General features: G+C 51.5%; 1 protein-coding gene and 1 long non-coding RNA gene across 2 annotated transcripts in view; both read left to right on the top strand.

The window, feature by feature from the left end:
• Positions 1–9334, top strand: part of FBXW8 (F-box and WD repeat domain containing 8) — a 113412-nt gene extending 104078 nt beyond the window's left edge. Inside the window, exons 9-11 of the mRNA XM_086348021.1 lie at positions 5487–5660; positions 8120–8230; positions 8796–9334. Coding sequence (XP_086204147.1) covers positions 5487–5660; positions 8120–8230; positions 8796–8940 — 430 coding nt within the window. The 3' untranslated portion in view covers positions 8941–9334. The remainder of the gene's footprint in view (positions 1–5486; positions 5661–8119; positions 8231–8795) is intronic.
• Positions 5667–7368, top strand: LOC147355498 (uncharacterized). Its single transcript, XR_015144581.1, has 2 exons — positions 5667–6588; positions 6918–7368. It is a non-coding gene; the product is annotated as an uncharacterized LOC147355498 (long non-coding RNA).
• Positions 9335–12235: the final 2901 nt, after the last annotated feature.

Below are 12235 nucleotides of genomic sequence, written 5' to 3'. Positions count from 1 at the left end.
ATGGCTTCTGGTGCTGTTGCCGGCTGTTAGGGAGAGCGAGTGGGGCGTAAATGTTACACTTGCTCCATCTGCAAGTGTTATAATAAGTTATTCAGAGCTCTTAGCACAGGACCAGCCAGAGCGTGCCTCCCTCTCGCTTCCAGCACGTTTTCCTGCCCATCAGATGGATGCTCCTCTGTTGGGAGTCTTTGGAAGGTTCTGGTGTCTTTTGTTTTAATTGGCGGGCTCGAGCCGACTCCTATGGTGTGATTTTCATTAGAGAGGGGCTGGAGAGAAGGAGAGTGTTGGAACAGTCCTCCAAACCCAACCATGAATATTAAACATAATACAATTACAGCTTTCAGACCAATTTTTTTTTCCTTTTCATCGGGCAAAGTTGATGAAACGCACGCTGGCTGGGGATTCACCGTGTCCACCACGGGCTTCTTTTTGTCCCTGGAATCGGTTGTCTTGGCATGTCTGTGCCCGTTCACCGTGCTACCTGTTTCCCCGTGTCAGGTATTTGATTTGTGTGCCGAGGGCACACGCTCTGCCAAGGAGCGCTGCCATTCAGGCTGGGGCCACGAAAGGTTCGTGGGGACTTCCCGCCCTGGTTGCTGTCTGTCTAGCAGAGACCAGAGCCTTGCCTCTCTAAGGAGATGTCTTCTGAGTGCTTTCCTTTCTCCCTACGGGGAGAGGTTCGAGTCTGCTTTTGGCCCATCTTTGTTTTCCTTAGTGATAGAATACACTAACGGCGTATCTTTCAGTGTATTTGTGTTTTGTTTGGAGCCATCCATGCTGGTATCTAAATACAATAGGAAAACAGATGGCAAACTTTGAACTTCTGGACCAAATTTGTGTTTGCCTTTGTCTCCTTAACAGCCAAACTGTAAATGATGAGAGTATAAATATTCAACAGAGGAGCTCTTTATGAAAATCACCAGAGCAAAATAGACCCTTATTATCCAAATATGCACTGAAAAGTACTCGAGCTAAAAATTTCTCCCTCCCCCTCGTCCTTTTCTGGTTCCCATTAGTAGGCCGTGCAGCTGCAGCCTGCAGGCAGGGTTCCCTTCACAGCAGCTCTACCTTTTCTCTCTTCTCTTACCCACAAATGGCCAAAGATTAGTGTCTCCAAATGCTGACCCAGGGAGCGCTTTGTCCTCACACTCGCTCTGCCTCTCTCTGGTCACCGACCCCCTCACTGGGAAGCGGGGCTGGGCGGGGAGGAGGTTGACGGAGCTCTCAGTCGTCCAGCCGACAGCCTGAAGGCAGCCCTGGACCTCGCCTCTGTGTCCTAAGACACTAGGTTTCTAAAACCCTGTGTGATTTGAAACAGAACACCTACGTGGAAGTGTATGCAAGGTATGTTGTGTAGAATTTAAAGAACAACCGAATGCCTGGGCATCCCCCCAGCGCGCACACACACAAGAAACAGAGCATGACCAGTACTTGAAGGCCCAGCCCCGGGAGCCCCTCCCAGTCACGCGTGAGCTTGTTTCTTAAATAGTTCGGCTGTGTCTAGAATGAGAAGTAAAGGCTGCCTTCATTCCGCTCATTCTTCCTTGACGTTCTTCCCCACGGAAACTACTGTTACCAGTTCAGTATGTGTGTCCTTCCGGAATTTTACTTTTAAAAGTCTTTAAGAGAAGTCATCTATACCTTTAAAATTCAAAAGCACAAAAAAGTGCATACGGGGAGAAGTTGTCTCCTGGGAGCGTCCCTCTGCTCAGAGGAGGCTGGGTAGCTGCATTCTCCAGAGGGGGGCCTTCACAGTCAGGTGGGTGCAGCTGCCACCACCCCCCGAGCTGGCACATCCTGGGACCGGGTGCCTGGGGTGAGGCAGTGTGTGGGTGACGGATGCCCTCAGTCCGCGTCGTTCTCATCCTCTCCTGCCTGTGCAGGCCTCCATCACGCCTGTACGGACGCACCGTCACGGCCTCAGCTGATGGAGGTAGGTAACTTGTGCGCACCATTGAGTCTCTCAGATTCATGATGACGCAAAAACGATGCTCTGATTATCATAACATCTTTTTGTCTCAGGTTGCTTTTAAGACCTCTATTTTTTGTGGTTTCCCACTTTATGATGATACTCTTTGATATGTATCTCTTTTTAAGTTATTCTGATTAGTGTTCATGAGTGTGCGTATGCCTGTCTTTCATTCTGGGAAAATAGCCATTAACACTTCGAATAGTGCTCCTTTGCCATACACTGTATTTTCTCCTTAGGGAAACTTCTTTTGGGCATAAATAAGCTGGACCGTCTGCTCCCATCCTTCCTGTCTCTTAACCCTTCATTCACATTTTTCATCTGCTTCTCTCTCCGTGCTCCATTCTAGGTAACTTTTCAGATTTATTTTCTAATTTACAAGTGCTTTGTCTAATCTGCTTCTGGACTGTCTGATGATTTTAACTGCAGGATTATGTTTTTGTGTCTAGAAGTTCTATACTGCTTTTTTGTGAAGCGACTTCTCAATACGCCTGTTTGGGCGGCCCCCAGTCTTGGCCCTGTGGTGCAGGAAGAGCCAGGCCCACTGCTTCCTGTGACTGGACCTGCCTTCAGCCTCACCCCTACCACACACGCCTGCAGGCGCTGGAAACCGCAGCTCAGGCTCTCCAGGCTGGTTTTCTATAGGGGTCCCAGGGAGGTCAGGTGCTCTGTGAGTTCATCAGGGCTTTTAGAAGGATGTAGTTACGTCTTACCCAGCAATATTAAGTGATATTTACTGGGATGGTCAGCAGGTACCTGAAACAGAAGCCTCATCTTTGCTACTAAAAAAGTACTGTGGCTAATGGCCTTATATATACGTGTGTGGATGTACACATATATTAGATGTGCGGTTATTTAGTTGCTAAGTTATATCTGACTCTTTGTGACCACATGGACTGTAGCCCACCAGGCTTCTCTGTCCATGGGGTTTTCCAGGCAAGAATACTGGAGTGGGTTGCCAGTTCCTTCTCCAGGGGATCTTCCTGACCCAGGGATCGAGCTCACGTCTCCTGTGTTGCAGGCGGATTCTTTACCACTGAGTCATTGAGGAAGCCCCCAGTATGAGATGTAGCCTAGATAAAATCCTAGAAGTAGAGCGGCTAGGTCAAAAGTGAAGTATATTTTTTAATTTGTTGGATATTGTCAAATCACTCCGCAAAGAGAAGGTTCGTGCTCCCATCAGCTGCACAGAAGTACCTGTCCATCCAGGACGGAAGATCTCAGAGAACTGCAGAACTTTACCTTTGCAGGGTGGACAGTTTGACAAGCGCTCTTACGGTGCTGTAGTTTTAGTGCATAATTTCTCTCGTTACCAGTGAATTTGGACATCTTGTACGTGTTTAAAAGCCATTAGTATTAATATTTCTTTTCCTGTCAACTTTTTCTTTTCTCTCAGTTTAATAATGGGTTATCAGTGACTTGCCTGGTGGGGCAGGGGTTCCGTCCCTGCCCTGGTCAGGGAACTAAGCCAGCATGCTGCAACCAAGACCTGACCAGCCAACTAAATATTTCAAAAATAATGGGTTATATCAATTTAAATGAATTTTTTTTAAAACAAGAAATTAGCCAGTCCTCTCTGCTGCAAACATTTCCCCCAGTTTACCAGTTACATGGACTTCTATTTTTTTTTTTTAATGTTTTTAGAAAGGCCTGCCTATCTCTAATATTTTTAATTGTTTTTAATTCTCTAAGTCCTCCATAGTTAGTTTTGGTGGGTAGAGCTCCACGTTGAGAAAGTTATTATAAGGTACTTTGTCTTTAATTGCTAATTTAAGTGGGATCTTTTCTTGTAATGGAAGGAAGGGGCACAGCAAAATGAATTTCTTAGGTGTTATTTTTTATTTTACATATGATGTAACTGTACACATCAGCCATTAAGTACACATGATGTTCCTCCCTCCCGCTCCTCTAGGCTGTCAGAGCACTGGGTGGTTGAGCTCCCTGTGTGACAGTGTATTAAATGTACTAAAACCCACCTGCAAAAGTGTAAATCATGGGGCGGTTTTTTAATTGGAATATTTGATTTATACTTTTTACATGTGGGCTTTTTTTCCCGCCAAGTTTTATGAAACGTTTAGTACACTGTACCCGTCTCATCGTTATGAAGTACTCTCAGCTAATGCTTTTTGCTCTGAAATTTTCAGTATTAAAATTGTTACCTCTCTTCCTTGTCACACGCCAGTGTGCCTTTCACGTGTAGCACATACTGAGTTTTGCTCTGTGACTGTTTGAGGTTCTTCCTCTTCCTCGTAAGAACTGGGTTTGTCCTCGTCCTGTGCGTCTGTCTGCCCAGCTGACATAGTAGGTCTTTCTCTGCTGTCTGCGATGCTCATACCACATTCTGTGGGGGGCAGGGGGCTCCTCACTGTCCTTCTGATATTTTGCCACCCCACTTTCTTTCAGAGAGTATCCACGGGTAGCTCACTTTGAGTCCTTTTCTGGTAGAAATTTTAAAAAAAAATCTTCATTATGCCTTCAAACTTGGTAAGTAATGCAGTATAGAATTTCCCGTTGAAATAATTTCCCCTCAGAATGCTGAAAGTAGCTTGTGTGTGGGTATGCTCATACAGCTGTAAGAGCCCAGGGCCTGGAGCGTGTTCGAGTTCTTTCCTCTCCCCACGTTCTCCGTGTGGGACGCGTTTGTCCAGCTCCCCTGCCAGCTGGTGGGCAGCAGTAGTCTCTTCTTGGTGGTAGAAATTCAGCACGTACTTGTATAAAAAGTAGTTTTTAAAGATTCTCTTCAGATTATTACAAGGTAGGTAATTATCTCAAGATTTTAGATGAGCAGCTCCCCAGTGTCTACATAGTCTCATCATGACTTTCTTATGCTTAGTCAACGATGGATGCATCCCCTTTCCAAATTTCAACAAGACGCTGATGAACATGTACCACTCCACCTGAAAAGGGCTGTTTTTCGGGTGAACTGGGCACTGGTTCAGGTTGCAGACGAATGTAGCGGTTTTACATCTTGCCCTTAACAGACTTGCATACAAACAGCAGAACTGCCATGCTGGGCTTCTCAGGCCCAGGTCCTCATGGAGGCAGCGTGCCAGTCAGGTCACAGCCTCCCTCTCCGGGGGCTGCTGTCCCGGACAGCTGTTATCTGTGTCCTTGTTCTGTGCTTTGATCTACCCCGGTGGCTCAGAGAGTAAAGAATCTGCCTGCAATGTGGGAGACCCAGGTTCAATCCCTGGGTTGGGAAGGTGCCCTGGAGAAGGAGACGGCAACCCACTCAAGTATGGACAGAGGAGCCTGGCAGGCTACAGACCACGGGGTCGCAGGGAGTCGGACACGACTGAGTGACTAACATTTTCACTTTTGTGTGCTTTGAGCAGCTGTGGGTGCTCTGAACTAGGTCATTGCTAGTGCCCCGTAGCCTCCTGTGAGAGTGCACCACAGAGGTGAATGTTCAGATGTTTCATGTTCTTCATCTTCACAGGGTTGCTGTGCACAGACGAGGAGGAGTCTGTCACCTCGGGCTCTAATGCTAATTCTCTGCTCACCTCGGGCCCTGCAGGGTGAGGATCCACGACCTCCGCACTGACAGCATCGCCCTGTCCATCTCCGCCCACCAGCTCGGAGTGTCCGCAGTCCAGATGGACGACTGGAAGATCGTCAGTGGAGGCGAGGAGGGCCTGGTCTCTGTGTGGGACTACCGGATGAGCCGGAAGCTCTGGGAGGTTCACTCCAGGTAGGCCGGCCTGCAGGTGCTGCTGTGATCCTCCGAGCCAGCTGCTGAGATCTCTGGAAGTGGTCTCAGAACTGGAGCTGCTCTGCTGCCTGTTCAGACGGCCACCACACGGCTTGGGTAGAGACCGTGATGGGACAGACCCCCCCCCAATCCATCCACTCCAGGGAGTGTTGCCGTTTACAAGGGCACTTCACACTGAAAAGTTCAGGTTCAGCTAAGGAGGAATTTGTAACTTTAACCTTTAGCTCTAAAATTCAAGAGACAGATACTCTCGCAAGCAGAGCAAATGGCTAGGTAAATGGAACTAAGGGGGCCTCACGTGTTAAACATCTTGAGCTTGCTTCTAACCTTTAAAGCAGAGGTGGCCTCACCTGAGCAGGGATCAGCTGGAGCCGACCAGAGGCTGCCCCCTCGCCCACACCCACCCAGCCCCGCCACGTCCCTGCAGGAGACAGGCAGCGAACCCCTCCCACCCCCAGCCCCCCGGGTTGTCCGTCAGCACCGCTGTGACGAGACGCAGAGCTTCCACAGCTGAGGCTGCAGATGGACACCGAGGCGTGTCCCCGCCAACTGCATGGCATGAAGAAGTGAAGACTGCTCACAGGTCCAGTTTAAGTACAAGGTCCAAAGAGGACTGGCTTGCCTTCTTGCGGGGCAGTGGTAGCCGGCGCTGGGCCGGCAGCCTTCTCGGCTGGGGCGCCTGCCTTCCGTGGTGACGCAGCGAGTTGCCACCAGGTGGTGCCAGAAGGCAGCAAACGCCCACACCGCGGCTGCCCTGAACCATCTATAAGGACAGCCGTTACTTTTTTCTCAAGAGCTGTCTCAGCCTGGCCGCTCCAACAGCCCACGAGGCCTGCCCTCGAGCAGAGCTCATCTCTCTCCCTGAAAAGCTGTTCTCCCTCGGGTGGATCGTTAAGGTGAAGCCAGGGTAAGTAAGGTGGTGCCCAGAGCTGTGTCCTGCCCCACCTTCCTAGCTCAGTTGTGATGCCCGTCAGTTCTCACCAGTGCTTAGCACTTGTTCCAGAGAAGGTCTCAAAAGCCTCGTTTACCAGCGCAAGGCTTTGATGCTGCTCAGTCTGCTGGGGATTTTCAGACTCAGTCCAGTCCTGGCAGCCAGTGCCCCATGGCCTCTTGAGCTCTGGTCCCGCTGTTCTCAATCTCCCACCCCACTGCCCACCACAGCCACACTCCCCAGGTGTCCCCCCCGCCCCCCGCCCGGGACTGAGCCCTGACCTGTCCCTCCCCGTCCTCCTCTAGACTTTGCTCTCTAGCCCTCTTGCCTCGCTGGGCCGAAGTTCTCCAGGAACACTTTTCTGTCCAGTCTGTGCCGCAGACCCTGGATTCAAGAACCCCGTCACCACCTTAAGAGGATCCTCTGTTCTGGCCAAGATGCCTGTCCTGCCCGCAGCCGTCTCCGGGGCAGGGACACCCCCTCAGCCCCTCCAGGCCACCCCCTGCCCTTCTCAGAGGGCCTGGCTGACCCCTGTAGTCTGTGCTGGTGTCTCCTGTTCCTCCTCCCAGTGCTGAACTGTGTCTCATCACATCTCTGGTGCTCTGGAAACACTGGTTGCTTTTCATGAGAATAGAGCCCACCTTCTTAACACTTGGGACGCTCTCTGATGGCAGGCATCTGCTTGCATTAGATAGTTTTTCTATCCTGTGTCTGGCCCATTGCTCCACTGGAGGAAGTTTTTTTAAGTGAACAAAAAGTCTTTGCTACATAGGTTTTATGGCAACCCACTCCAGTATCCTTGCCTGGAATATCTCATGGACTGAGGATGGAGGAGCCTGGTGGGCTGCAGTCCATTGGGTCACGAAGAGTGGGGCACGACTGAGTGACTACACTTACACATGGGTTTGAAGCCACTTTGTTCCTAAACTTTCTGAATGTGCTGTCACAACCCAGAGTACAGCCCTCTGAGAGGGGCCAAGCGGGAGTCCTGTCCTGGGGGTGGCCGGGGGCGGGGCAGGCGTCTGGGCCAGAGCAGAGGATCCTTTCAAGAGTAGAGGTGAGGAGGCTCCAGAGTCCAGGGCCTGGCGGGGCCTTCGTGGGCAGCACTGGGTACACCCTGCAGATGGGGAACCTGGCTCAGAGAGCTGGCGTGGCTGGGCCTAGGCCAGCCTGCGAGCGGGGCTGTTCTCCACTGCGCGTGTCTGAGGTGTCTCAGGTTATTTGACCCTTACGTCCGAGCGCGCCAGGTGCTGGAGTGTGGGCCAGAGCACAGGGCCATGGAGACGCGTGGCCAGAGGAGGCCCAACGGGTGGTCTGGTCTCCGCGAGGCTGGGGACCGGAAGCCAGACACTGGCCCTCGGGGGCCCAGTTTCCTCTGCTGTGAAGGAAGAGCCTGGCTTAGGCGGCTCTGGAGCCCCATGCAGCTCCCCGCTTTGAGGCCCTGGTAGCAGAGGCAGGATGCGAGCTCCTGCAGGCTTACCCTGACGAGCATCCCCGTGTGTTGCAGGCACCCCGTGCGGCACATCTCCTTCAACAGCCACAGCCTCATCACGGCCCACGTGCCCTACGAGCGGGTGGTGCGCAACGCTGACCTGGACAACTTCGCCACTCACCGCAGGTCAGCGCTCAGGGCGGGGGCTGGTCTGGGTGTGTAGGTGTTCAGAACAGACACTCTTAGCCTGATTTTGTTGCTGGAACAGCCTGGGCCACCTTGTTCCCTGCAGGGCGGCAGGCACGGCTGTTCTTTTCATTGAGGTCAGGAACAGAGAGATGTGGGCAGTACCACGGGCTGAGTGCCTGCTGCAGCTGGATGCTGTGGGGGTGGGGAGGTGGTAGGGACATGGTGGGGCTGTGGCCACATGCCTAGAGCCCAAGACCGAAGGCTTAAGATGGTGGTAGAAGCCTAGCGACAGTGCCAAAGCCCAGTCCTCACGCTCAGCCCGAGGCTGCCAGCCGGGGCCTCAGAGGCCCTCATTACCGGTGGCCTGGCTCCCTGCCCAGTCGGGCACCTCCCCACACTCACGTCCCTCCGCCAAACCTGTCTGCCCACCTCTTCATCTCTAGGCGTGGGACTGAGTGTCAGACACACTGGGACACTCGTCATGAACGGCTGTCTCGAGCAGACGCCACGGGGGCAGGGGCTGGGCCCTGGGACTGACCGTGCTTCTCTGTGCGTTCTCTAGACACCGGGGGCTGATCCAGGCCTACGCGTTTGCAGTGGACCAGCTGGCCTTTCAGAGCACAGTGCCCGTCTGCCGCTCGGCCTGCGACGCCATGCCGGGTTACAACTACGACCTCGCACTCGCCTTCCCCCCTGACAGCATCTAGGGAAGCGCCTCACTGGAGAGCGGGAGGGGCACTGCACGGGCTGAAGCGTGGAGAAGAGCAACCCCGGGCGCACTGTGCGACCCCACACCCCTCTGCTTCCCCCTTTGCTGGGGGGGGTCTCCCCGCATCGTTGTGTACACTACACAGAGGCCTTCACTGTAGCCCCCCCTCCAGCACTCTCTCTCCAGTCTCCAAACCCCTTCTTCTCTGGGGGGCCTTTGGATACGCTGGTCTCTGAGCTGACAAGGCCTCATCACCCACCCAGCTCTTGGATCTGAGGTCACGAATTCAACTCTGGGTCATCCCCAATCTGGAAGGTAGTCCTTTATGCTGGTAGCTTTTGATTTATAATTCTATATTTGTACAATGATTTCATTAACAACTGTTTTGCTTACTACGGTGTCTGTAACATGTGATACAAAGTAGACATTTTCTACATCCTCATGAATAAACACCTGTCCTCCACATAGGGGGAAGATGATGGATTCTGGAGCAGAGAATGAGAACGGGGATAAAACTGGAGGAGCCGTTTAACCCACTGAGATAAGACAGGATATGTTAACCCACTGACATAAGACAGGGTAACACAAGAGACCTGTTCATGCTGATAAATAGCTTCCATTTCCGTAAGATTAAGAGGGCAAACCATTGCATTCCTCTTGATTTAAAGAGTCTTGTAATCAGCAGCAGCAGTTGCCTACCATACCTACAAAATATCAAAGCAGAAAACTGGTGGAGCTAAACAGACAAATCCATGCTCATGGTGGGTGGTCAGATCAAATCAGTAAAAATAAGGATTTGAAAGACATACTTACTATAATTTATAAGCTCAACACAGTGGATGTAGATAGGATCCTGTACCTTTGCAGATACCCACAGGCCACACACAAGAAATGAGCACGTATGGAGGGCACAAGGAGCAGCTCGGATTAGATGAAGAGCAGCAGACAGGCCCAGTCCAGTGCCCCAGTCCCGGTGGGTTGCAATCAGACAACCGAGTGCTGAGCAAAGCAAAGACCTGGAGACTCCAGGCGCTCCTGAATTAACTGGGGATTTTTAAATTTTTAATTGGAGGATAACTGCTTTACAACGTTGGGTTGGCTTCTGCTGTAAGCAGCATGAATCTAACTTGCTTTTAAAGAGGGAAATAGAAGTGGAAACAGGAAGGGTGACGGTGGAAGCGCTGACCATCCAGACCCAGGGGATGAGGCCAGGATGGGGCAGGGAGACCTTGCGGCTTAATAGAAAACAAGACAGGAAGTCAGTGCCCTGAGCGGGCACCTCAGGAAGCTCAAGAGAGGTCCTAGTGACCCCAACAGAAGGAAGGCGTTAGGATAAAAACACCCATGAACTAGTGTTTAAGCGTTCGTTGTTCAGTCGTGTACCACTCTTTACAGCCCTATGGAGGGCAGCTCACCAGGCTCCTCTGTCCATGGGATTCTCCAGGCAAGAATACTGGAGTAGGTTGCCATTCCCTTTTCCAGGGGATCTTCCCAACCCAGGGTCTCCTGAATTGCAGGCAGATTCTTTTCCATCTGAGCCACCAGGGAAATCTCATGAACACCAACAAATAGTGAAGTTGATCCTAAAGCCTAAAGCAGTTTTTTTTAAAAGATGAAATACACAGCTGTTGATAAAGGTTTTAAAAAAGAAAGCCCAAGGGACTATCAAACAGAGTAAGTATATTTTCAGCGTGGGGATAGTTTGCCTACACTGATCCCAGAGCAAAGCGCAGCTTTCCCGCTGTTCACAAGCATGTGCGTATGGCTGGGAAACCCACCGTTACCTGGAGTCCTGGAACTTTTGAGTCCTGAGGGTTGTGGAAGGCTTTTTCTTTTTCAGATTAAGGTCTTCATCATGAAAGATGCACATCCCGCAAGAGAGGATGACAGAGCCAGAGAGAGAGGCTCTGGGACCCGTCCCTCCTCCTGAGAGCGCGGCTGTGTCCGTGGAGTTTCCTGCTTCCCTTCAGAAAACCCCATCATCACAGCAGTGTGAGCCCCGAGTGACACTGTGTTCATCTCGCAGTCTCATCACTGGGGAAAGTAGCTTTTCCTTTCAGCAGCAGCCCCCTTGCAGTCGGATTTCACTGTTCATTTTGCAGATACAGTCTCCCTCTTAGCTTTGCAGGAATTAAAGATAATGAAAGAGTTCAAAAGAAATTAGACCCAGAAAATTTTAATAGTTTTCAACTACTTTGATTCACTGCCAACTGCTGGTCCAGCGTAAAAATCTTAACAAGCGTGGGGTTTTTCCTTCCTAGCCTGTTGATAACATAAACCACCTGGGTTTTGTGAAGTTTCCTGGACCCAGACTATAACCTCCAGGCACGCCGAGCTCAGTCAGCATTTTTTTGCAGTAAACCTTATGTCCCGGAAGAAGTCGCCCTAATGGGGAAAGGTTCAGAGTTCCCGTGTGAACCACTTTCCAGTGGCTGCAAGAAATCTGGGCCCATGTCCACCCCGTCTGTTCACCCCACTTCGCCTGTGTCCCCACTGGCTGTTGCATGGGAACTCCTCTGCCAGTCGAGTTCTTAGCTGACTGACCCAAAGTCTGCTCTGCTGTGTACCGCTGTCTTCTGCTTTTCAGCCTCAGCCCAGACCCGGTCTTCCCTGAAGACCAGGACGGCCCTCTGGGAGAGCCAGAGGGCCAAACACCAGCCATCTTTGTCTTGTCTGGCTTTGGCTTTTTCCACTTTATAACATGTCCGTGTTCTGATACTACATTTTTCAAGTGTATTTATTGCCAAAATTATTCATCATCCTGGCAAGGTGTGTGGCACCAGCACCCACCCGCCCACCCCCGGCACACCACTCTACCAGCTCTCCCTTCTCCCCCAAAAAATCTCGCATAGCATTTTGAATAGTTTTCCCCCAGAACCACTGTAGAGGGGCTCCTAGCCTAGGATCCAGGAGACCCACACACAGTGTGTGAAACTGTGCATAAGGGTGTTTTCTGGGAGGAAGTGTGGCTCTTTCGTCAGATTCTCCAAGGGAAACCCCAGTTCCCCGAGGATTCCAGCTGCGGCCACTAGACGGCGCTGCCCAGGGAGTGATTCATTTGAAGGCACATCCTAGGGCCACATCTTCCCCTGCAAGGAGAGCCTGCCCTGGCTAACTGGGTTCATCCGATTCAAGGAAAACGCAGTGTCCCTAAGAGTTGAGTTCTGGTCCAAGTCCTCCGTACCCTCCAGAGCCAGGGTCCTCTCCATTTGAGAGAACAGTGCGTCTCACTCTACATTCAGAAGGCAAACACTGGCCACGGTGAACCAACCCTGCTCACCGTTGGAGAGAAG

This window comes from Bos grunniens, chromosome 17 (genome assembly GCF_055505025.1).
Source record: "Bos grunniens cultivar Pamir isolate PY7600 chromosome 17, Bosgru_T2T1.0, whole genome shotgun sequence".
Taxonomy (NCBI): domain Eukaryota; kingdom Metazoa; phylum Chordata; class Mammalia; order Artiodactyla; family Bovidae; genus Bos; species Bos grunniens.
This window is presented reverse-complemented; position numbering and strand designations above follow the sequence as displayed.